Source organism: Arachis hypogaea, chromosome 6 (assembly GCF_003086295.3).
Source record: "Arachis hypogaea cultivar Tifrunner chromosome 6, arahy.Tifrunner.gnm2.J5K5, whole genome shotgun sequence".
NCBI classification, from domain to species: Eukaryota; Viridiplantae; Streptophyta; class Magnoliopsida; order Fabales; family Fabaceae; genus Arachis; species Arachis hypogaea.
Window position 1 is genome coordinate 95,771,653 of NC_092041.1, and position 26,366 is coordinate 95,798,018.

General features: G+C 42.2%; 1 protein-coding gene across 1 annotated transcript; it reads right to left on the reverse strand.

The window, feature by feature from the left end:
- Nucleotides 1–422: 422 nt before the first annotated feature.
- Nucleotides 423–1,986, reverse strand: LOC140173721 (protein FAR1-RELATED SEQUENCE 5-like). The gene is made up of 3 exons (XM_072198262.1): nt 1,972–1,986; nt 752–1,424; nt 423–625 (listed from the first exon to the last, which is right to left on the reverse strand). The coding sequence occupies exons 1-3, from the start codon at nt 1,984–1,986 to the stop codon at nt 423–425; spliced, it is 891 nt and encodes a 296-aa protein (XP_072054363.1).
- Nucleotides 1,987–26,366: the final 24,380 nt, after the last annotated feature.

Sequence of the window (26,366 nt, forward strand, 5' to 3'; positions counted from 1 at the left end):
TCCAGCTGTTTCAGGTTGGTGGTCATAACAGGGTCACCCTTTGCACACTCAAAATCAGCCTCCACCTCCTTTGCGTGCACAAACATCAAGCATCGATAGAAATGACGTAAAAACTCAGTGTAACTGTATCGAGACTTAACATACCGTGATATCACAGAGTGCAAGCCCTCGCACCTTGATGTTGTTCGAAATCTGGCAAAGAACTTTTCTTGTATGTGTGCTGTGGCCCAACTGTACCTTCTCTCATACATGTCATGTACCCATCTTTTATCGGCGACGCCAAATTTCTCAACCATCTCAAACCACTTTCTCTGGAATGTTTGGACCACGTAGTCACCAAGCATGCAATCCCTAAACATCCTGGTGAATTTGGGCTTTCCGATGTTGCTCGTGATGTTTTAGAGTAGATGCCAAGCGCAGAGTTAATGGTGAGCCTTTGGAAAAACTTTCTCAATCGCAGACTTCATTTGCTTGTCACTGTCGATTATTATGGACACGGGAGCCTTCCCTTTCATTGAATTTTGCAACTGCTGAAACAGCCAGACATAGGTCTCTTCTTTCTCGTCTGCCACCAGTGCAGTGGCAAAGACAACCGTTTGGTTGTGGTGATTCACACCGGAGAATACTACAAGAGGTGAAAGGTAAACATTTTTCTTGTACGTTGCATCAAATGCAACCACGTCTCCAAACACCTAGTAATCAATTTGGCTGGTGCCGTCACACCAAAACAAGTATTGCAACACGCCCTCACCGTCAACAACTTCCTTGTAGTACAGTGCTGGATCGTTTGCCTTGCACTCTCGGAGATACCTTAGGCACGATTCCGCATCTAGGCCAGCCTCGCTTCGTTGCTTCGCATTTACATTGTGCATGTCCCTTGTTGTGTATGGGACATTATGATACCCGCCGGCCAGGCTCGCCATAAAATCGTGGATTCGGGAGACGCCAATGCCCCCTTTGCGCATGTCGTTCATCTGCTTGATGTCCGCTTCACTCATCCTCCGATGGCCCGGGAGCATGGAAGAAAATCGCAACTCAAGAACGTGGTGGTTATGCGCGTCTGAAAAGTACGCAACGTGCCAACGTCCTGATTCATCGTCCATGCTGAGTAGCATCCTTGCAGGGCATCCATATCGTGTCTCGGCCCTCGGCCTCTTTTTCCGGTTAGGCATCGAGTAGAACTTCAGGGATCGGTACCGTTGTCGGTGGCACACGAACTCCTGCCGTATCCTTACTTCGCCGTATTTTTCACTTCTGGAACGTCTCGCGCCGAAGCCATGGTGCTTTGCATATTGCTGGTAGAACTCAAATGCAATGTCAACATCTGTGAAATTAAACCGGAGGGAAAGGGGAGGAAGCGGGTGCGATTGCGATAGAATGAAAGGGGAGTGGAAGGGAAGGAAGAGGACGGCAGTAATAGTTGACTAATTCTAACAATTAAGTTAACTGTATTCATTTTAAAAAAATAAAAAGTGACCCCTCTATTTTGTGCGAAATTGTGGAAAGGACCCAACAAAAGCATGTATTTTTATTCCGGCCTTCCCTGGCTTATCGGTGCGCCAAACAATAAAATTGCGTTTCAGTGCGTTATGTAAGTCGCGTACTGAATCCGTGCCCGTTCTTCAAAAGTAATTTTTTGAGGTTTTAAGTTATGAAAAGTAATAGTTCCAGTGTTTAGTGTAATTTTTAAAAACTAAGTTGTAGCTGTTTAAGAAGTTATTTAAAAATTTATAGAAAAATTAAAAAAATAATTTTTTATAATAATAAATTTTTTTGTTATATTTTTTTAAAATAAATACTTTTATAATTAAAAATTTAATTATAAAATAATTTATTTATAAATTATTTTTAATATAAATATTTATTACTTAAATTATTTTTAAATTAATTAATTATTTATCCAAATTATATCTTTACCTTTTTCAAGTTATTACAAGTTTTATTTTATTGTAATGGGATTCTTAACTTTACCTCGGTGAGATCCATCGTCGACCCAACTTTCCTTATTCATTGAATAAAATCTTACTTAACTTAGATAAAAGAAAGCGTCATTAAATATGGTGTAGCTTGCAAGTTGTAACCATAATTTTTAATGCTGCCTTTTATTGAACTATTATTATTATTATTATTATTATTCAATTTTTTTGTTATAGCATTTAAAATAAATTAAAGAAAAAAATTTAAAACAATTCTTGACAATTATCTCAAAAAATAACAAAATTTTTGACAAAAAAAATACTTAATTCGACTTCTAAGATATATTTTTATGGAACTAATTAGTTTCTGTATTAAAAAAAAAGTTAATATTATTTTTTTTTGATATAGAAATTAATTAATTTAAAAAAAATCAAAAATTAGATTGAGTATTTTTTTTTTAAACCTTGTTATCCAATCAAGATAATTATCAGGAGTTGGACATAGAATATTCACTCTAAATTAAATACCATAACATCATACGAATTTCAATACTGATTTCTAGCATGGAAGTCATGCAGCTAAATACAAGATCAACATAGCCATTATACGTGAATAAATAACGATTCATTTATTTGGAACTTTTATGTTTAGCGGTGATATCATAAATTAAGCAAATTCAAATATCGTTAATATCGTTAATTGATATATGGATAATGGGCTCATCCATTTTATTTTCTTATTTTACAGTAATTTATGTATATTTATTTTTAATATATTTTATTTATATCACAACATCTTTATTATTTTTCTAATATTTAATAATTAATTATTTTTAACGAATAATTTTTACTATTTAATTATTTTTTGAATAAATAATGACATAATAATTCAACTAAATTTAAAAGTTAATCATATTATCATTATTTATGTTATCTTTTAACTGATTTATAATTTATTTATTTTTTTAAGTTTAGCCTGGATCACATTGACAAGTAAAATTTGGGAGCTATGGTCCGTTACTTAATATGAAGGATTAAGTACAATTTTAATTCTTAAGATATGGGTTGAAAATTTATTTCGTCTCCCTCAATCAAGTACAACTAACAAAAAAAGACACTCTTAATACAAGAAAGGATGTATTTTTCTTTTTGGAAGCTGTTCCGAGGGTTACCTGAAACTCTAGGTCAATCTCGGATGAGATCTTTTGTTCTGGTCGGAGCTGTTGTGTTCGACCTGTTGGACTTGATGGTGGTGCTGATCCTTCGTCCCCGGAGGGTGGGGGATACCTGCAAGGGACTCCGATGCTTAAGTTAGCAAGGGTATTAAGCAGGTATTGAGTAGAATCAGAGTATGAGTTATACTTGGGTGCTCCAGTGTATTTATAATGGTGTAGAGAGACCTTCCTTAGATAAGATAAGTTAGTTATCTTATCTTATCTTTATCTTCGAGCGAGGTCATCTTATCTTTAAGGGAACCGCCTTTATCTCTACAGGCTTGGGCTGCCCTTGGATTCGGGTCGTGTTCCTCTGTTTGGGCCCTTTATTGGGCTTTCCTGGTAGTTTGGCCGAGCTCTTTGAGAAGAGGTCGGGTTGTCCTGACCTAAGGAGGTCGGTCACTTTGTCGGTAGAACATCCCGAGTCGGACAGCTCGGCCCAGGGTATGAACAGTGCCCCTACTCGAGCTTGGTCTTCTTTTTGAGGTTGAGTCTTTAGTTTTACGACTTTGATCCTTCTCGGGTGAAGCCGAACTCGAGCATTTTGTCGTTTTTGTCTTTGTAGGGTTCCCTTTTTGAATGCAGAACGTTTCGCTTCTTTTGAAAACGCACACTTTTGGATTAGCGTCCTGGCCTTGGGAACGTGCGAGGGTTTTTAATGCCCCATTAATTGGTTTTTGATGCTCCGTTTCTCTTGGCTTTTATTTTGAAATTTACTCTCAAAAAATGTTTTTCTCCTCTCTTGCTTTTGCTGTGACTTCCCTTTTTCTCCTCTCCTTCTGTTTTCTTTTGAAAACTTGCGTTTCTTGGTGTTTCTTCTTGCGACGTTTGTTTGGTGATCGTAAGTGCTTTCGACGGTGATTTTTGGCCTCCTCGTCTTCAACCTTCTTCTGTATTCTTCTCCTTTCTCAAGTTGGTTTTGCTTTCCCCTCATCGTTTATTTCTGCTGCGTTGTGTTTGATTTTGAAGCTTTGATTTTGACTGAGTGCATGTTGGAAAGCTTGAATTTTTATCGCGCCCGATTTGTTACTGTGATACATGCTTTTTCCTTTTGACCTTACGTATGCTTTTGAGTGTATTTTCCTGGTTTGGCTCTTTAGGGCTTTGTATGCTACTGCTAATTTTTGAACTGTTGTAACTTTTTCTTTTGGCGGCTCGTTTGATCTTCTTCGCGTTTGTTTTTCTTGGAAAGGGTTTCTCTTTGTTCTTGCTGCAGATTTCTGTTGGGACATTAGTCTTGTAGATTTTTCTGAATCTTTATTCCCTGATTGCTTCCAAAGGATGTCCCTGGACCTTCTTGGTGTAGGTCCTGGGTTTCCTTTTGCTGTTTGTGCCATGTTTGGACTATGCTGGCTGAGTTACTTTGATTTCGTCCGAGATGTTTTTAGTAATCCACTCTCTTTTTCTTGTTTGTAGGACTAGTTGGCTATGTCTTCTCGCAAAAATATTGTAGAGATAGACATCTTCTAAGGTTCCTGAGGGTATGTCCGATTGGTTGGACTCCTTTATTTTGATGTGTATTTCTGTGGTTAATACTGAATTCTGTGTGAAGTTTAGGAAGCATCACCATCTCTGTAAGAGTAGGGATCAAGAGAAGAATTATGAGTTGGTGGCACCTGACTCCGAGGAGAGGGTTTGCTTCCCTGTCCTGACCAGGGGGAGTGCCTTTTCTTTTATGCCTATGACTGTTTCTTCAGCCAGTTGGATATCACTTTTCCTTTTACCTCGTTTGAGACCGATTTGTTGTGGTCGTGTAATGTAGTTCCTTCCCAGCTTCATCCAAACTCTTGAGGCTTTATTAAGATTTTTCAACTTCTTTGTCAAGAACTGAATGTTACCCCTTCTCAAACTATTTTCCTTTACTTGTTTGTTTTAACTAAGCCCGGGATCTCTTCAAAGGTTTTCTTTTAGATCTGCACAAGGACATAAGGTTTTTACCATGTACGATGAGTCTTTTAGGGACTTCAAGAATTATTTTTTCAAGGTTCGAGCTGTTGAGGGAGCTCGTCCCTTTTTTCTGGAAGCGAATCGAGAGCCATCCTTCCCTTTACATTGGCAGCAGAATGTAGTAGTGTCCCATTATACGTGGGAGATGCTTGATGAGGTCGAACAGGCCTTTGTGACGGTTTTGGAGGATCTTTAGGGGGAACCTCCTCATTTAGATACCAAAAAATGTTTGGGAGACCCCTCCCTTGTCCGAGATATATTGGGTATTACTTGATGTATACTATTTCTTTTTTTTTTTTGCTTTTCCCCTTTCTTCCCAGTATGATAAATTGTTGTTTTCCATTTTTCAGAGATGGCCGAGAATACTGATGCAATGAAGGCCTTCAAGAAGGCAAGGAAAGCTACTGCAGCTCAAAACACCTCGGCCCGTGTAGATGGGGAAGGGACTTCTCAGGTCCCATTGAAGCCGTCTTTGCCGAGCTCTCCTGGCCCGAGGAGAATGATCCCGACACCTCGGGTCCGTTTAGTGGATCTCCCACAATCTTCTACTGCTGCTGTGGTTTCTTCTTCGGCCGTCCCTCCTCCTAACAGACCTCGAACCGTTGAACCTTTCAATTTGGATACCCCAGATTTTGACCCTATTGGCTTTGTGGACCAGCAGATCGCACCTTATGGTGCCCTCTCTATGGATGATGTATCTCTCTTTCATCACCTAGATTTCATAACTCGGAGTAGCGTTAAGATGGCTCATATGGGAGCTGCTCTGTATTGGATTGCTCAAAATCTTCCTCTGCATGCTACCAAAGCCTTTATGGAGGATGCTAAGCGAGAGTTTGATCGGATGAAGGGTCTGAAGGAGGAGTTTGAAGCGGAGGTGACTAAACTGAAGAAGGAGTTGGAGGGGGAGAAGGCTAGTTCCATTGCTTTGGCAGCTTCTGTGCGGTTGGCCGAGGACACAGCCTTGAGACACAAAGAAAGCTATGTCACGTCCTACTGGGAAGTGATGCATCTTCGGGAGGAGTTAGAGTCGGCCCGGGTTGATTATTCCGAGCTCCAGGGTCACCTTGTGGACAGCGTAACTGCTGCTTATGAGAATTTAAAAGAGCAGGTCCTGGTTCTTGCCCCGGAGGTCGACCTTACTTTGTTTATTTTGGATAATGCCGTGAAGGACAGCAAGATCGTTCCCGATGATCCTGATGATGATGATGTTGAGCCTTCCTCTGAGCCTGCTGCCAAAGCTTCTGTTGTGTCGGCCTCTTCAGCTCCTGCTTGTCCCGACGTAGATCCTGATTGTCAGATATTGAATCGGGATGACGAGACAGTGGACGCAGTGCCTCTCCAGACTCGCCCTCCCTCACCCCGTGCTGATGCTGCCGAGAAGCCTTCGGGTGCTTGATTGATTTCTGTAATTACTTTGTGTAGATAGCCCGGTTTGTGGGCTTTTGAACTCTTTATTTTGTTGACTTTTGACACCTTTTTAGTTGCTGGTTTTAGCAACTTTATTTTGATAAACAAAATAGTTTCCTGGCTTTGTAGGCTGAATTTGTTGGCCTCTGAAGCTGGCTATTATTATGACTTTCTGTTTTTATATCATATCTGTTTGCGCTTGTCTTGGTATCTTCATAGTCTTTGAGAGTATTGGGATGATCAGCTTGATTCCTTTGCCTGATGCTGCTTTCAACAATTTTAAACTTTTGTGCAGGTCTTCATTATGAATCATAATACTGAGGTTGCCGATTTCTTTAACTTGGTTTTTGCCCGAGTTGTTTGTTTGTAACCCTCCTTTTTGAACTTTACTTAGGTCTCTTTTAGGGGTAGCTTTATCATGTCGGATCTTATCGAGTTACTTGGTAATCTTCTTTCTTGGACCTTGTTCAGGTCTCTTTCAGGGATTACCTTTTGTAACTTTATATCTTGGGCTGACTTTATCATGTCGGGCCTTGTCGAGTTACTTGGTAATCCTCTTTCTTGGGCCTTGTTCAGGTCTCTTTCAGGGTTACCTTCTGTAACTTTATATCTTGGGCCGACTTTATCATGTCAGGCCTTGTCGAGTTACTTGGTAATCCTCTTTCTTGGACCTTGTTCAGGTCTCTTTCAGGGATTACCTTTTGTAACTTTATATCTTGGGCCGATTTCATCATGTCGGGCCTTGTCGAGTTACTTGGTAATCCTCTTTCTTGGACCTTGTTCAGGTCTCTTTCAGGGATTACCTTCTGTAACTTTATATCTTGGGCCGACTTTATCATGTCGGGCCTTGTCGAGTTACTTGGTAATCCTCTTTCTTGGACCTTGTTCAGGTCTCTTTCAGGGATTACCTTTTGTAACTTTATATCTTGGGCCGACTTTATCATGTCGGGCCTTGTCAAGTTACTTGGTAATCCTCTTTCTTGGACCTTGTTCAGGTCTCTTTCAGGGATTACCTTTTGTAACTTTTTCGTAGGAGTTCGACTTCATCATGTCGGGCTCTTCTAAGTTATAGTAATCCTCTTTTATAGGGTTGGCCAGACCTCTTTCCATGGCTTTACTTATAACTTGGGTTGTTGTGGCTGGTTCGACTTCTTTATGCCGGCCAGTCTTCAAGTTATTTTATAGCAATCCATTTTATTAGGACCTCGTCAGGTCCTTTCTATGGATCACTTTCTATAACTTCTTGCATTATTCTATTTTCATCTTTGTCGATTTCGTAGAGTTCGGGTTTTAACCCTCGTTTGGTCAACCTTTTAATGACTTTGGTTTTCATTTTTGGTCTTTATTGTGATCGCGTAGTGAATTTGGTTTTCACTTTCTGTCGATCTGTAGCTTTATAATTGGGCGATGAATGTTTCGGAATAATGCGGCTTGAGCATTTGTAGAAAATCTGAACAGATTTTATTAAAAGAAAATGTAAATATATACATGCGGGGGTTAATTTCCTAAGTCAGGTGATTTGTAGGACTTGGTCTTGGTGCCTCGTTAAAAAACCTTTTCAGAAAAAAGAGTGCACCTTGTCCCAAGGTCCTTTATCATCCCTAACTATAGTACCTTCTTAGGTTGCAGGCGTGCTATGACCTAGGAAGCTCTCTCCCGTCGAGTTCGGAAAGCCTGTAGTAGCCCTTTCCTACTACTTCTATGACTCGGTAGGGTCCTTTCCAGTTTGCTGTCAGCTTTCCTTCTCCAGGTCGAGTTGTTCCAATGTTGTTTCGGATTAGAATGAGGTCGTCCTCTGCAAAGGCTCGTTGTATTACCTTTCAATTGTATCTGGAAGCCATTCGTCATTTTAATGCCTCTTCCCTTATTCGAGCTCTTTCTCGGACTTCCAGAAGCAAGTCGAGCTCTTCCCTTTGAAGTTGGGAGTTGGCTTCTTCGCTGTAGTGGATCACTCTAGGTGACCTTTCTTCAATCTCTACTGGGATCATTGCCTCCATTCCATATGCTAATCAGAAGGGTGATTCCTTTGTGGTGGAATGTGGCGTTGTTCGATATGCCCATAGGACTTATAGGAGCTCTTCAGCCCAGGCTCCCTTTGCATCTTGTAATCTCCGTTTTAACCCTGCTAATATGACTTTATTAGCAGCTTCAGCTTGCCCATTGGCTTGGGGGTGTTTGACAGAGGTGAATTGTTGTTTTATATTCAAGTCGGCCGCTAGTTTTCTAAAGCCTGCATCTGTGAACTGGGTACCATTGTCTGTAGTGATGGAGTATGGAACTCCAAACCTTGTGACGATGTTTCTATATAGAAATTTTCGACTTCTTTGAGCAGTGGCGTTTGCTAGGGGTTCTGCCTCAATCCATTTTGTGAAGTAGTCTATTCCTACTATGAGGAATTTGACTTGTCCTGGTCCTTGGGAAAAAGGTCCAAGGAGATCGAGTCCCTATTTTGCGAATAGCCAGGGTGAAGTTACGCTGATGAGTTCCTCTGGCGGGGCGGTGTGAAAGTTGGAATGTTTCTGACATGATGAGCATGTCCTTACAAATTCTATGGCTTCTTTTTGTAGAGTTGGCCAACAAAATCCTACCCGAAGTACTTTTTTGGCAAGTGCCTGCGCTCTGAGGTGATTGTCACAAATGCCACTGTGTATTTCTTCTAGGACTTCCTTTGTGTTGGAAGTCGGCACGCATTTTAGCAGTGGTATTGACATCCCTCTTTTATAAAGAGTATTATTTATGATGGTATAGTATTATGCCTCCCGTTTTAATCTCTTTGCCTCTTTTTCCTCTGTGGGGAGAGCTTCTGTTTTGAGGTAGTAAATTATGGGAGTCATCCATCCCTGATCGCGACCTGTTATGGCTAGGACTTTTTCTTCTTCTGAGATTGATGGATTCTATAGAATTTCTTGGATGAGGCTTCTTTTGTTGCCCCTTGGTTTGGTGTTGGCTAGTTTTGAGAGTGCATCGGCCCAGATATTCTGTTCTCGGGGTATGTGACGAATCTCATATTCTCCAAATTGTCCGAGCTGTTCCTTGATTTTGTCCAAGTACTTTTTTATAGTGGGATCTTTGGCTTGGTAGCTTCCTGCTATTTGTGAAGTAACTACCTGTGAGTCACTGAAGATGATAAGTTTTTGAGCTCCAACCTCCCTAGCCAGCTTCAAACTAGCTAGTAGTGCCTCATATTCCGCTTAATTGTTTGAGGCAGGGAACCCAAATTTGAAGGAGAGTTCGATTTGGGTTCCCTAGTCACTTTCAATTATTACACCCGCGCCGCTTCCCGTTTTATTTGAGGAACCATCAACATAGAGATTCCATTCTTTAGGGATTTCCGGTGTGTCCGTGAATTCCGCAATGAAGTCGGCCAGATATTGTGATTTGAGGCCATCCGAGCTTCGTATTGAATATCGAATTCAGACAACTCGACTGCCCATTGCAAGATTCTACCTGCCAAGTCTATTTTCTGTAAGATTCCTTTTATGGGCTGGTTGGTCCAAACTTTAATGGTGTGGGCTTGAAAGTATGGGCAAAGTCGTCGTGATGTTAGTATGAGAGCATAAGCAAATTTTTCTATTTTCTGGTAGTTCAGCTTGGATCCTTGTAATGCTTTGCTAATAAAGTACATGGGCTGTTGCCCGCTGTCGTCTTCTCATACCAGTGCTGAGGCTACTGCCCGATTTCCTACCGCGAGGTACAATATGAGTGGTTCTCCTTCCCGTGGCCGAGTTAGTATAGGTGGCTATCCCAGGAATCTTTTGAAGACTTGAAAGGCTTGCTCGCATTCTGCTGTCCATTCAAACTCCTTTCCTTTCCTTAGAGTGGCGTAGAAGAGGAGACATCTTATTGCTGATCCGGCCAGGAATCTGGACAAGGCTGCCAACCTTCCGTTAAGCTGTTGTACCTCTTTGACACAAGTCGGACTTTTTATGTCGAGTATGGCCCGGCATTTATCCGGGTTTGCATCGATTCCTCTCTGTGTGATCATAAAACCCAAGAATTTACCAGTTTCTACTGCGAAGGTGCATTTTACGGGATTGAGTCGCATGCCATGTCGTCTTATAGTGTTGAATACTTGTGTCAGGTCGGATAATAACATCTCTTGGTTTTGCGTCTTTACTAGCATGTCGTCCACGTAGACTTCCATGACTTTTCTGATGTGATCCAAAAAAACCTTGTTCATTAATCTTTGGTAAGTGGCTCCCGCGTTTTTAAGACCGAAGGGCATGACAATGTAGCAGTAATTTGCCTTTGGGGTTAAGAATGAGGTTTTTTTCTTGGTCGGGTGGGTACATTGGGATTTGGTTATATCCCGAGTATGCATCCATAAAGGAGAGGTATTTATATCCGGAGGAGGCATCTACCAGTGTGTCGATGCTTGGGAGTGGATAAGGATCTTTTGGGCAGGCCTTGTTGAGATCGGTATAGTCAGTGCACATTCGCCACTTTCCGTTTGACATTTTTACCAATACGACATTAGCAAGCCATAGCGGGTATTCGACTTCTCTTATGAAACCTGCCTCCAGTAGAGCTCGCACCTGTTCTTCCATAGCTTGAGAGCGTTCTGGTCCTAGCTTTCTATGCCTTTGTTGTACCGGCCGAGATCCTGGGTAGACTGCTAGCTTGTGGCACATTAGCTTGGGATCTATGCCTGGTATGTCTGCGGCCTTCCACACAAAGAGGTCGACGTTGTCTCGTAGAAACTATATGAGTGATTCTTTTATGTCTCCTTTCAGGAGTGTGCCGATATTGATCGTTTGGTCCGGGGTATCCCCGATCTGGATTTTCTCTATTTCACCTTCAGGTTGTGGGCGGAGCTCATCCCGCCTCTGAACTCCACCGAGCTCAATTGTGTGGAATTCTTCTCCTCTGCCTCTGAGGTTTAGACTTTCGTTGTAACAACGACGCGCCATCTTCTGATCTGCTTTTATCGTAGCTATCCCTCCTGCAGTTGGGAACTTCATGCATAGATGCAGAGTCGAGACTATTGCGCCGAGCTGATTTAACGTTGTCCGACCTATTAGGGCATTGTAGGCTGAACTTACGTCGACTATGATGTAATCTATTTTGAGTGTTCTTGACTGACTTCCTTTTCCAAAAGTTGTGTGGAGCGAGATGTACCCCATCGGTTGAACTGGGGTATCTCCTAGCTCAAACAGGCTGTCCAGATATGCTTTGAGTTCTTTTTCTTCCAGACCGAGTTTGTCGAAGGCAGTTTTGAATAAGATGTCGGCGGAGCTCCCCTGGTCTATCAACGTGCGGTGAAGATTTGCGTTTGCCAGTATAATAGTGATGACCATGTGATGGTCATGCCCTGATGCGATGCCGGATGCGTCTTCCTTGGTAAAAGTAATCGCCGTGATGTCGGGTGCTTCCTCCTTTCCTGCGACGTGATATACGTCTTTGAGATGTCTTTTGCGAGATGATTTAGAGATTCCTCCCCCGGTAAATCTGTTGTGTATCATGTGGACATGTCTTTCTGGCGTTCGAGATGATTGCGCGGTTGGTCCGACATCTTCTGCTCTTTTTCTTTTTCTTTACTCATCGTCATGGGTGGCCAGATATTGATCTAGCTTTCCTTCTCGTACGAGCTTTTCTATGACATTTTTTAAGTCGAAACACTCATTGGTGGAGTGCCCGCAGATCCGATGGTATTCACAATATTCGGCCCGATTTCCTCCTCCTTTTTTGCCTTTGAGTGGCCGAGCTGGTGGTATTTTTTCTGTGTTGCAAACCTCTCTGTATACATCTGTTCCGAGGGTTACCTGAAACTGTAAGTCGATCTCGGACGAGATCTTCTGTGCTGGTCGGAGCCGACGTGTCCGGCAGGTGTATAGCGGCCGGAGCTGGTGTGTCTGACTTGTGGAATTGAGAATGCTGCTGATCCCTTGTTACCAAAGGGTGGGGGTACCTGCAAGGGACTCCGATGCTTAAGTTAGCAAGGGTATTAAACAGGTATTGAGTAGAATCAGAGTATGAGTTATACCTGGGTGCTCCAGTATATTTATAATGGTGAGGAGTGACCTTCTGTGGATAAGATAAGTTAATTATCTTATCTTATCTTTATCTTCAAGTGAGGTCATCTTATCCTCAAGGGAACCGCCCTTCTCTCTGTAGGCTTGGGCTGCCTTAGGGTTTGGGGTGTGTTCCTCTATTTGGGCCCTTCTTTGGGCTTTTCTGGTGACTTGGCCGAGCTCTTAAGAAAGAGGTGGGGTTGTCTTGACCTGAAGAGGTCAGTCGCTTTGTCTGTCAAACATCCCGAGTCGGACAGCTCGACCCAGGGTATGAACAGTGCCCCTGCTTGAGCTCGGTCTTCTTTTTTGAGGTCGAGTCCTTGACTTCGGTCCTTCTTTGGTGAAGCCGAACTCAAGCATCTTGTTGATTCCTTTGTAGTAGTTTTTGAATGTAAAACGTTTCCTCTAAAAGCGCGTGCTTTTATATCGGCGCTTTGGGAACGTTCGAGGGTTTAATGCTTTCATTAATTTTAGCATTAATTGCCCCGTTTTCCTTTGGCTCTTTACTTTGATTTTGAAAATCCAGAAACGGTTTTTCTTCTTCGCCCTTTTCATAACTTCTTTTCTCCGCTCCCTTCACTCTCTATTTTTCGTTTGCGCTTCTACTTTCTTGTGTTGCGGCGTCGTTTGGCGTTTTTTCTGGAGCCTCTGTTTCCGCCTGGAGTTTTTGCAGTTTCGCGTTTCTCCCTGTGACATTGCTCTTGTTCGTGTTCTTTCTTTTGCTTGTGAGGGGGCGTTTCCAGATTTCATCTTCCATCTTCAATTTCTTTGAAGCTTGCCGCTCTTTCAGGTTGGTACTAGCTTTCTTGCTTCTTTCGTAGCTTCGTCTTCAGTTTTTAGGTGAAGCTTTGATTTTGCGTGTTTGAAAGTTTGAATCTTTTCGTGGTCTTGTATTTGCTTGTCACTGTAACATATTTTTCCTGTCTTTGATGATTTCTACTTGGAGTGCTTTGATTTTTGGGAATGCTTTTTGCTTGGTAGATTGTAATGACTTTGTGGGTTTTTCTTTGATGAAAAATGTTTGCTGTTTTGAATTCTTTCTGAGAAATGCTGGGGTTCAAGCTGTAGATCTTGCCTGGAAACCTTGCTTTGTTACTGCCTCCAAAGGATGCCCCAAGACTTTGGTTTGAGTCTTAGGGTTTTCCTTTTCTTGTTTCTTCGCCTGTATCGTATTGACTGAGTTGTTTTCTCCCTTTGTCCGGGATGTTTTTAGTAACCCCATCTTCTTTTCTTACTTGTAGGATTAGTTGGTCTCATGTCTTCTCGCAATAACATTATAGAGATGTCTTCCAGAGTTTCCGAGGGGATGTCCGATTGGCTGGACTTCCTTGTTTTGTTGTGTGTTTCTGTTGTGGATGCTAAATTTTGCATAGAGCTGAGGAAGCACCATAGGATTTGTGGTAACAATGCCCGTGAGGAGGATTACGAGCTTGTTGCTCCTGATTCTAATGAGAGAGTTTGTTTTCCGACTTCCATTGAGAGGGAGCGTCCCTTCTTCTATGCCTACGAATACTTCTTCAGTCAGTTGAACGTTACTTTTCCTTTTACTGCTTTCGAGATCGACCTGTTATGGTCGTGTAATATTGCCCCATCCCAGCTTCACCCAAATTCCTGGGGTTTTATTAAAATTTTTCAACTTCTCTGCCGAGAATTAGATGTAACACCCTCTCAGACTCTTTTCCTTTATTTGTTTGTTTCCGCCAAGCCTGGCGGTTCTTCAAAAAAGAAAGCTTCCTGGATTTCCTTCAGGTCCGCCCAGGGCCATAAAGTTTTTGCTATGTATGATGAGTCCTTTAAGGACTTCAAGAATTACTTCTTTAAGGTTCGTGCTGTCGAGGGGGCCCGCCCCTTTTTTCTTGATGAAAATGATGAGCCTTCTTTCCCTCTAGAGTGGCAGAGGGATGTGAGAGTGTCTCGCTATACCTGGGAGATGCTTGATGATGTTGAGCATGTCTTTGTTGTTGTTCTTGAGGATCTATTGGGGAAACCACCCCATCTTGATACAAAAAGGTTTTTGAATGACCCGTCCTTGGTTCGGACTGTTTTGGGTACTTGTCTGACTTGTTTCTATACTTGTTTCTTAATTTTTCCTTCCTCTTATTGAGATTGTAACTCTTTGCTGTGGATGATTCTGTATTTGTAGAGATGTCAAAGAACAATGACCCCATGAGGGCCTTTAAAAAGGCGAAGAAGGCAACTGCTGCTCTGAACATCTCGGCCAAGGTTGCCGGAGAGGGATCTTCTCAGGCCCCCGTGAAGCCTCCTGTGCCGAGTTCTCTCGGGCCGAGGAAAGCAATTCCTACTCCTCGGTTTCGTCAGGTCGATCCTCCACAGACTTCTGCCGCTGCTTCTGGTGCTCCTTCTAGTAAGAAGCAAAAAACAACAGAGCCTTTCAACCTTGATGCTCCCGACTTTGATCCGATCGAGTTTGTAGATCAACAAATCGGTCCTTATGGTGCCCTCTCTATGGATGATGTATCACTTCTTCATCATTTTGATTATGTAACTCGAAGTGGTATTAAGTTGGCACACATGGGAGCGGCCCTGTATCGAACTGCTCAAAGTCTTCCTCTTCATGCCACCAAAGCTTTTATGGAGGAGGCCAAACGGGAGTTTGATCGGATAAAAGGCTTGAAGGGGGAGCTCGAAGTGAAGGTGGCCAAGTTGGAAAAAGATCTGGCGAATGAGAAGGCGAGTTCCCTCTCTTTGGCTGCCTCTGTGAGGCTGGCTGAGGACACGGCACTGAGGCATAAGGATAGCTATGTCACGTCTTGTCGGGAGGGAATGCGTCTGAAGGAGGAGTTAGAGAACGTCCGAGCTGATTACTCCGAGCTTCAAGGTCATCTTGTTGACAGTGTAACTGCTGCCTACGAGAACCAGAAGGAGCAGGTTCGAGTTATTGCTCCTGAGGCCGACCTTACTCTCTTCAGCCTGGACAATGTTGTGAGGGATGGTAAGATTGTCCCTGATGACCAGGATGATGATGATGTTGACCCTCCCCCAGTGCCTTCTGTCAAAGTGTCGACCTCCTCGGTTCCTCCCGTTATGTCTAATCCGGATTGCCAGATTCTGAACCGGGATGATGGAACTGTAGATGCTGTGCCTATTCAGACTTGCCCTCCTTCTCCCCGTACTGATGCTGCTGGGAAGGCTCTAGATCTTGGTTGACCTCCTTTTTTAAGTATTTGTGTAAATAGCCCGGTTTCTGGGCTTTAAACTCTTTTTTTGTAAATGATGTTTTGTTGACTGTTGATACTCCAGTTGCTACTTTTAGCAACTTTATTTTGAAAAACAAAATGGTTTCTCTTGCTCTTGGGGTTGACTTCAAGCAGCCTGTTGAGCCTTTGTTTTATGGTAACTGCGATATGCTTGCTTGCAGCTTTCGTTAGCATTTACCTGGATTTTTCAGAGTTGTTTTTATCCATCCTCTTTTGAATCCTTTTGTGGCGAGGTCGAGGTCTATCGGGTCGAGTTATCTCCCCTCTGTTGGTTGATCTTCTCAATTGATCTTTTCGAGCAACCCCTTGGGATTACTTTTTATAACTTTTTATAGCTTTAGTCCGACTTCTTCATGTTGGTCCCTGTTTCATTACTAGGCGATCCTTTTTCTTAGATCTTGTTCAGATCTCTTTTGAGGTTTTACCTTTTGTAACTTTATCTTTTTCGGGCCGACTTCGTCATGTCGGACGTCGTTGAGTTACTCGATAATCCTCTTTCTTGGACCTTTGTTCAGGTCTTTTTCAGGGATTTATCTTTTGTAACTTTATCTTTCCGGGTCGACTTTGTCACGTCGGGCTCTGTCGAGTTATTTGATAATCCTCTTTCTTGGACCTTGTTTAGGTCTCTTTCAGGGATTTTCTTCTTTTGTAGGAGACCGACTTCGTTAGGTCAATCTCTTCTAAGTTATAGCAATTCCTCTTTAATAGGGTTGGCCAGACCTCTTTCCAGGGATTTGCTGATAACTTGGGTTGACTTGGTCCAACTTTTTAGTGTCGGCCAGTCTTTTTAAGTTATTATATAGCAATCCATAAGACCTCGTCAGGTTCTTTTTGGGATCACTTTCGATAACTTCTTGCATTATTTTGTGTTCATCTTTGCCGATTTGTAGATGGTGGTTTCTGTCCTGGTTTAATCGACCTTTAAGTGAATCGTGTTTTCACCTTTGTCGGTCGATCATTCCTATCAAGATCGTACAGTGAATCTGTTCTTCACTTTCTGTTTGATTCGTTGCTTTATAATCGGACGATGAATGCTTCAGATTAATGCGTCTTGGGAATTTGTAGAATATTTGAAATGTATTTTATTTAAAGAAAGTGCAAATATATACAGACGGAAGTTTTTCATACCCTTAAGTCGGATTAAATCTCAATCTTGACGCCTCATTAAAAAACCTTTTCAGGAAAAAGAGTGCATCTTGTGATGAGATCTTTTACCTTTCCTAACTATAGTACCTTCTTAGGTTACAGGCGTGCCATGATCTGGGGAGTTCTCGTCCCTCGAGTTCGGACAGTCTGTAGTAGCTCTTCCCAAGTACTTCTGTGACTCGGTAGGGTCCTTTCCAGTTGGCTGCCAGCTTTCCTTCCCTGGGTCGAGTTGTTCCAATATCATTTCGGATTAAGATGAGATCATTCTCAGCGAAACCTCTTGGCACTACCTTTTGATTATACCTGGAAGCCATTCACTTCTTTAGTGCTTCTTCTCTGATCCGAGCTTTTTCTTGGATTTCCGGAAGTAGGTCGAGCTCTTCTCTTTGAAATTGAGAATTGGTTTGTTCATTGTTGTGGACTACTCGGGGAGCCCCTTCCTCGACTTCTATTAGAATCATTGCCTCCACTCCGTATGCTAATCGAAATGGTGATTCGTTCGTAGTAGAATGGTGGGTTGTTCGATACGCCCATAGGACTTGTGGAAGTTCCTCCGCCCAAGCCCCATTTGCTTCTTGCAGTCTCCATTTCAGCCCGACCAATATGACTTTGCTAGCCGCTTCGGCTTGTCCATTGGCTTGGGGATGCTCGACGGAGGTGAACTGGTGTTTTATATTTAAGTCGGCCACTAGTTTTCTGAAGCCTGCATCTGTGAATTGGGTGCCATTGTCTGTGGTGATGGAGTATGGGACCCCGAACCTTGTAATGATGTTCCTATATAGGAATTTCTGACTTATTTGAGCAGTGGCGTTGGCTAGGGGTTCTGTCTTGATCCATTTCGTGAAATAGTCTACCCCTACTATGAGGAATTTTACTTGTCTCGATCCCTGTGGAAAGGGTCCGAGAAGATCGAGTCCCCATTTTGCAAATGGCCAGGGTGAGGTCACGCTAATGAGTTTTTCCGGCGCGGCGATGTGAAAGTTGGCATTCTTCTGACATGGTGGACATGCCTTTACAAATTTTGTAGCTTCCCTTTGTAGAGTTAGCCAATAGAATCCCGCCTGGAGTACCTTTTTGGTGAGAGCTTGCGCTCCAAGATGATTGCCACAAATGCCGCTGTGTACTTCCTCCAAGACTTCCTTTGTGCTGGAAGTCGGTACGCACTTTAACAATGGTATTGAGATCCCTCTTTTGTACAGTGCGTTGTTTATGATAGTGTAGTACTATGCCTCCCTTTTTAACCTCTTTGCCTCTTTTTCATCTGTAAGGAGAGTTTCTGTTTTGAGGTAATTAATTATGGGGGTCATCCACCCTTTATCCCGACCTGTTATGGCTAGGACTTTTTCTTCTTCCGATATTGATGGGTTCTGCAGTACTTCCTGGATGAGGCTTCTATTGTTACCCCCTGGTTTGGTGCTGGCAAGTTTTGAGAGTACGTCAGCTCGGGCATTCTGCTTGCGGGGTATGTGGCAGATCCTATATTCCCCGAGTTATCCGAGCTGTTCCTTGGTTTTATCCAAATATTTTTTCATAGTAGGATTTTTGGCTTGGTAGCTCCCTGTTATTTGTGAGGTAACGACTTGTGAGTCGCTGTAGATGTTGAGTTTCTGAGCTCCAACTTCTCTAGTCAGCTTTAAGCCAGCTAATAACACTTCGTATTCCGCCTGGTTGTTTGAGGCCGAGAATCCAAATTTGAGGGAAAGCTCAAGTTGGGTTCCTTGGTTGCTTTCGATTATCACACCTGCACCACTTTCGGCTTTATTCGAGGAACCGTCCATGTATATATTTCACTCTATGGGGATCTCTGGGGTGTCTGGTAATTCTGCAATGAAGTCGGCTATGTTTTGTGATTTGATGGTTGTCCACGCTTCGTATTGGAGGTCGAACTCAAACAAATTGATTGCCATTGTAGGATTCTTCCTGCTAGATCTGTTTTCTGTAATATCCCTTTATGGGCTGGTTGGTCCGAACCTTAATGGTATGCGCTTGGAAGTACGGGCGAAGTCGTCGGGATGTGAGTATGAGAGCGTAGGCAAACTTCTCTATTTTCTGGTAGTTCAGCTCTGACCCCTGCAGTGCTTTACTAATGAAGTAGACGGGTTGTTGCCCACCCTCGTCTTCTCTAATTAGTGCTGAGGCTATTGCTCGACTTCCTACTGTGAGGTACAATATGAGTGGTTCCCCTTCTCGTGGTCGAGATAGGATAGGTGGCCGTCCCAAGAATTCTTTGAAGTCTTGGAAGGCTTGTTCACATTCCGTTGTCCACTCAAAGTTCTTTCCCTTCCTTAAAGTAGCGTAGAAAGGGAGGGATCTTATCACTGACCCTGCTAGGAATCTGGATAAGGCTGCCAGTCTTCCATTGAGTTGTTGTACCTCTTTGACGTAGGTTGGGCTCTTCATGTTGAGTATGGCCTGGCATTTATCTGGATTTGCCTCGATTCCTCTTTGTGTGAGCATAAAGCCCAAGAACTTACCGGCTTCCACTGCGAAGGTGCATTTAGCCGGGTTAAGTCGCATGTCATTCTTCCGTATGGTGTCGAATACTTGAACCAAGTCGGACATTAATGTTTCTTCACTTTGTGTCTTTATCAACATGTCATCCACGTAGACTTCCATGATTTTTCCGATGTGGTCTGAGAAGACCTTATTCATTAGCCTTTGATAAGTAGCTCCCGCGTTCTTAAGGCCGAAAGACATTACGATGTAACAATAGTTTGCCTTGGGTGTTAGAAACAAGGTTTTTTCTTGATCCAGTGGATACATTGGGATCTGGTTGTACCCCGAGTATGCGTCCATAAACGAGAGATACTTATATCCCGATGAGGCATCTACTAGAGCGTCGATGCTTGGTAGTGGATAAGGGTCTCTTGGGCAGACTTTGTTGAGGTCGGTGTAGTCGGTGCACATTCGCCACTTCCCATATGACTTTCTCACCAAGACAAAGTTTGCTAGCCATAGTGGGTACTTAACTTCTCTTATGAACCCTGCCTCTAGTAGTGCTTGCACCTGTTCTGCTATAGCCTGAGACGGTTCTGGCCCGAGTTTTCTCCGTCTTTGTTGTACCAGCCAGGATCCCGGATAGACTGCCAACTTGTGGCTCATCAGTTCGGGATCTATGCCTGGCATGTCGGTAGCTTTCCATGCGAAGAGATCAACATTATCTCGTTGGAACTGTATGAGTGATTCCTTTGCGTCTCTTTTCAGGATCGTGCCAATATTAGTTGTCTTATCCGAGGTGTCTCCGATCTGAACTTTCTCTACTTCACCTTCGGGCTGTGGACGGAGTTCTTCTCGTCTCTGAACTCCGCCAAGTTCGATTATGTGGAACTCTCCTCCTTCGCCTCTGAGGTTTAGACTTTCGTTATAACAGCGACGCGCCATTTTTGATCTGCTTTTATTGTAGCTATCCCTTCTGCAGTTGGGAATTTTATACATAGATGTGGAGTTGAAACTATTGCGCCGAGTTGGTTTAACGTCGTCTGACCTATTAAGGCATTGTAGGCTGAGCTTACGTCGACCACGATGTAGTCAATCTTAAGTGTTCTGGACTAGTTCCCCTTTCCAAAGGTTGTATGTAGCGATACATATCCCAGTGGTTGTACTAGGGTATCCCTAAGTCCGAACAGGCTGTTCGGATATGCTCTTAGTCTTCTAAGCCGAGCTTGTCGAAGGCAGTTTTGAATAAGATGTCGGCAGAGCTTCCTTGGTCAATTAATGTACGGTGGAGGTTGGCGTTTGCCAGTATGATAGTGATGACCATGGGGTCGTCGTGTCCCGAGATGATTCCAGATGCGTCTTATTTGGTAAACGTGATTGCTGGGATGTCTGGCGCCTCCTTCTTTCCTTCGACATGGTATACTTCTTTGAGGTGTCACTTGAGGGATGATTTGGAGATTCTTCCTCCCGTAAATTTGCCGTGTATCACGTGGATGTGTCTCTCTAGTGTGCAAGGTGATCGTTCAGATCGTCCGACATCTTCATCCCTTCTTCTTTTCCTTGGCTCTTCGTCACAGTTGGCCAAAAATCGATCTAGTTTTCCTTCTCTTACTAATTTTTCTATGACGTTTTTCAAGTCGAAGCATTCGTTGGTGGAATGTCCTCGAACTCGATGATACTCACAGTATTCGTTCCGATTCCCTCCTCCTCTTTTGCCTTTGAGTGGCCGAGCTGGCAGACTTCTTTGTAAACATCTACCAAGGATACCCTGAGAGGGGTGTAGTTATGATATTTTTTATTTTCTCCCCGGAGCGATCTTCCTTTTTCTTGGATTCTTTATCTTTATCTCGGTAGGCAGAACCGAACCTCGAGGCTTCCCCAAGTCGAGAATTCTCCTCCATGTTGATGTACTTCTGCGCCCGTTCTTGTACTTCGTCCAGGGATGCAGGGTACTTCTTTGATATAGATTGACTAAACGGTCCTTCTCGTAGGCCATTTATGAGGCCCATAATGGCAGCTTCTGTTGGTAGACTTTGTATGTCCATGCATGTTTTGTTGAATCTTTCCATGTAGTTACGAAGACTCTTCTGATCTCCTTGCTTGATTCCTAGTAGGCTGGGTGCGTGTTTAGCCTTGTCTTTTTGTATGGAAAATCTGGCCAAGAATCTTTTGGCTAAGTCGTCGAAGTTTGAGATGGAATTTGGAGGTAGGTTGTCGAACCATCTAATGGCTATTTTGGTAAGAGTTGTTGGAAAGGCTTTGCAGCGAACTGCATCCGAGGCATCAGTGAGGTACATTCTACTTCTGAAATTGCTGAGATGATGGTTGGGGTCTGAGGTGTCGTCATACAGAGTCATATCCGGAAGTTTGAAGTCCTTTGGGATTTTGGTCTTCATAATTTCCCTGGTGAATGGATCTTGATCCTTGCGAGGGCTATCCTCTGGAGTGAATCGAGGAGCTTTAGTTTTGAGATCGACTTCGAGTTTTAGAAGCTTATCTTCTAATTCTCGGCGTCGCCTTATCTCCCGATGTAGATCCTCTTCTTTTTCACGTTGATGTTGGGCCTTTTTCTCAAGTTGCTTTAATCAATCTTGAAGCACCTCTATCACCCCTGGATTTGATGAATTTTTGTCCCCGTTGGGCTCCGGAGTATCTTTGAGTATAGCATCCACGTTCTTGTGTGGCGTTCTATCTTCCAAACCTGAATCATGGTCATTGTCATGGTCGTCCGCCATGGTGATGGGATGACTTCCAGGTCCCCGGCAACGGCGCCAATGTTCCGAGGGTTACCTGAAACTGTAGGTCGATCTCGGATGAGATCTTCTGTGCTGGTCGGAGCCGACGTGTTCGGCAGGTGTATAGCGGCCGGAGCTGGTTTGTCCGACTTGTGGAATTGAGAATGCTGATGATCCCTTGTCACCGAAGGGTGGGGGGGTTCCTGCAAGGGACTCTGATGCTTAAGTTAGCAAGGGTATTAAACAGGTATTGAGTAGAATCAGAGTATGAGTTATACCTGGGTGCTCCAGTGTATTTATAATGGTGAGGAGTGACCTTCTGTGGATAAGATAAGTTAGTTATCTTATCTTATCTTTTTCTTCAAGTGAGGTCATCTTATCCTCAAGGGAACTGCCCTTCTCTCTGTAGGCTTGGGCTGCCTTAGGGTTTGGGGCATGTTCCTCTATTTGGGCCCTTCTTTGGGCTTTTCTGGTGACTTGGCCGAGCTCTTAAGAAAGAGGTCGGGTTGTCCTGACCTGAAGAGGTCGGTCGCTTTGTCTGTCAAACATCCCGGGTCGGACAGCTCGACCCAGGGTGTGAACAACATCCACAAGAGATACCCGAAGAGGGGTATAATTGTGGTATTTTTTTATTTTCTCTCCATGTCGATCTTTCTTCATTCTGGAATCTTTGTCTTTATCTCGGGAGGTGAATCCGGCCTTCGAGGTCTCTCCTAATCGGGAGTTTTCCTCCATGTTGATGTACTTTTTCGCTCGTTCCTGCACCTCGTTCAGAGATGTGGGGTATTTCTTTGATATAGATTGACTAAAGGGCCCTTCTCGCAAGCCATTAATGAGGCCCATAATAGCGGCTTCCATTGGTAGGTTCTGTATGTCCATGCATGTCTTGTTAAATCATTCCATGTAATTGCGAAGGGTTTCCCATTCTCCTTGTCTGATTTCCAGTAAGCTCGGAGCATATTTATCTTTATCTTTTTGGATGGAGAATCTGGCCAGGAATTTTTTAGCCATGTTGTCGAAACTTGAGATGGACCTAGGAGGGAGGTTGTCGAACCATCTAATTGCTGTTTTTGTCAAAGTAGTTGGAAAGGCTTTCCAACGAACTGCATCTGCGGCGTCGGTGAGGTACGTTCTGCTTCTGAAATTGCTGAGATGATGGCCAGGATCTGTAGTGCCGTCGTATAAGGTCATGTCTAGGAGTTTAAAGTCCTTTGGGATTTTCGTCTTCATGATCTCCTGAGTGAATGGGTCTTGCTCCTTGCGGGAGCTATCTTCGGGAGTGGATCGGCTGGCTTTAGTCTTGACATCGGCTTCAAGTTTTAGGAGTTTGTTCTCCAATTCCCGGCGTCGCCTTATTTCCCTTTGTAGGTCTTTCTCAGCTTCTCGTTGACGTAGGGCTTCTTCTTCAAGTTATTTTAACCGGTCTTGAAATGTATCCATGGCTCCCTCATTTGGAGAGTTCTTCTTGTTGTTGATTTGGGAAGTATCTTTTGGTGTGGTGTCCACGTTTTTATGCGGCGTTCTTTCCTCTAGATCTGAAGTGTGGTTGTTGTCATGGTCATCCGCCATGGTGATGGGATGACTTCCAGGTTCCCCGGCAATGGTGCCAATGTTCCGAGGGTTACCTGAAACTGTAGGTCGATCTCGGATGAGATCTTCTGTTCTGGTCGGAGCTGTTGTGTCCGACCTGTTGGACTTGATGGTGGTGCTGATCCTTCGTCCTTGGAGGGTGGGGGGTACCTGCAAGGGACTCCGATGCTTAAGTTAGCAAGAGTATTAAGCAGGTATTGAGTAGAATCAGAATATGAGTTATACCTGGGTGCTCCAGTGTATTTATAATGGTGTAGAGAGACCTTCCTTAGATAAGATAAGTTAGTTATCTTATCTTTTCTTTATCTTCGAGCGAGGTCATCTTATCTTTAAGGGAACTGCCTTTATCTCTACAAGCTTGGGCTGCCCTTGGATTCGGGTCGTGTTCCTCTGTTTGGGCCCTTTATTGGGCTTTCCTGGTAGTTTGGCCGAGCTCTTTGAGAAGAGGTCGGGTTGTCCTGACCTAAGGAGGTCAGTGGCTTTGTTGGTAGAACATCCCGAGTCGGACAGCTCGGCCCAGGGTATGAACAGAAGCGAAGCGACCTTTTTTTTGCTACAAAATGGTCCCCAAAGTTTAACTGAGTTTTAAAATCATCCTTCGGACGAAAATACCCTTCTTCCCTCTTCTTCAAAATTAACTAAAATCAACAGAAGCAGAACAGAAGCCAAGCCGAACCAAAACCCACCACCACTACCACCACCATTATCGTCATGGTCATCATCATTATCATAAGAACTTCTCCCAAAATCAACCAAAATCAACTAGAATAATTTAATGACAAAAAAATAATTTATTAAAAAATATTTTGGTAAGCAAAATTTAATGGCAAAAAAATAAAATTTTTGCTAAAGAGTATTTCTGTAAAAAATAATTTATTTTTTCTTGAAAAATGGATCAAATTAACATTAGTTAACACAAAAAAATTAAAATGAATTAAAGAGGAGGTTTTTTAAGTTATAAGAAAGGAAAATGTACATTTTATAAATAGAGAGGATGGAAGTGTCATTTTAGCATCTCACATGGAAAAGTAGTGGAATTTTTTCTATTTTTTTTTGGATATTAATATAAAAAATATTAAAATAAAATTATTTTTGTGATTTTTTGTTTTATTTTTTTGAAAAAAAAAAAGAAAAGAAAATAATAACAACAACAATAACATGTAATTATTTAGACAAATTTTAATACCAACAATGAGCTTTGTTATTATGGGTAATCAGAGATTAATGAGTTGGACTTATGAGGTTGGCCCAATCGTCTGAAGGAGGAGGTTTCTGACTTGGTTTGCATCTGGGAGCCGCCCTCCGACTTTGTATGTGTGAAGGAATGGGGTGATACCTGTAAGGACATTCCGATGCCTAAATCAGCAAAGGGTTTTATAGGTTTATAGAGTATTGGAACTTAGAGATACGTGAGAGTGTCAGTGTATTTATAGTGGTGATGCAATAATCACCGTTGGAATAGTTCCACCTTTTAAGGTGGATAGATAACCGTCCCTTTATCTTAGGGAAGTTGAGATATGGCTTCTGAAAGTGAGTTGAGAGATTTTAGGGGCAGTTACTTATTTGAATAAGTATTATCTACTAGCTATCCTCAAAATCCAACTTCTTGGGAGTGAAACGTGCATAGAATCCGACCTCTTTGAGAGAGGTCGGTTGTCAGCAAAGACCAATATTTGGATTGGGTCTTTTTAGCTTGTTTAGTCCTGAGCCCTAATGTTAGGTCAGGGCATGTACAAAATTTTTGAATGAGGTTTCATTTGTTACCATCTAGATATAGTTTTGAGAGTTTGTTGGCTCATACGTTCTCCTCATGGTTTATATGTTAGGTTAATCAAACACGCTTTTTTCTTCTCCAACACAAATCTAAACATACTCTAAGAGTTTTATAACTATACTTTTCCATGTTAATGACCGTGGCTTAATTCTCCACTGATTTGTGAAGTTACGACTTCAAAGTTACGTTGTTTAGGATCACGACTTTCGTTGCTCCCACTACTTTTCTGGCAAGCCTAGGCTTAGCAATAAACACTTCATACTTTATTTGGTCATTGAAGAACTTGAACTCAAATTTGAGGGATACTCATATTCTTGTATTGTATTGTTGATATCTAAGAATCCTTGCTGCACTTTTGAGTTTGTTGAATAACCCATCTACAGGGATCATCCACGTCTTTATTGTTGTAGGTTCCGTAAATTCTGCAAAAATTCGTCGAAAGTTGATATAAGTATATAACACTATTTATCTTAAATTAAAAAAATTATCATTTTGGGACATGTTTATCTCAATAAAATTATATTTGGTGCTACTAATAAAAGTTTGTGCAAGCACCTCTTTTTTATATTATGCAAATGATTAATAAGAAAATTTATAGAAATATTTGGATAGTTATTTAAAAAGTGTATACAAAAATCAAAGAAAAATTTGATATTTAGATTTAATTTTTTATTTTTTTAAAAAATTATTTTTGACTATTGACAAAAGTTTTCAAAAGATACTACTTGACTCAAAATCATCAAATTCTAAAAATAACAAATATTTTAATTTTTAATTATATTCACAAAAAATTATATCAAAATTCGATCTTTAAAATCTTCTTTTAAGATTATATATTTAACAGTTAATTATTTTTATCACATTTTAAGATATTTTAGAATATTTTTATTGTTAATAAATTTAAAAATTATTTTTTTTAGTGATTTGATCATTTAAAAGCATTTTTGATGATTTACTTGTTAAAATATTTAT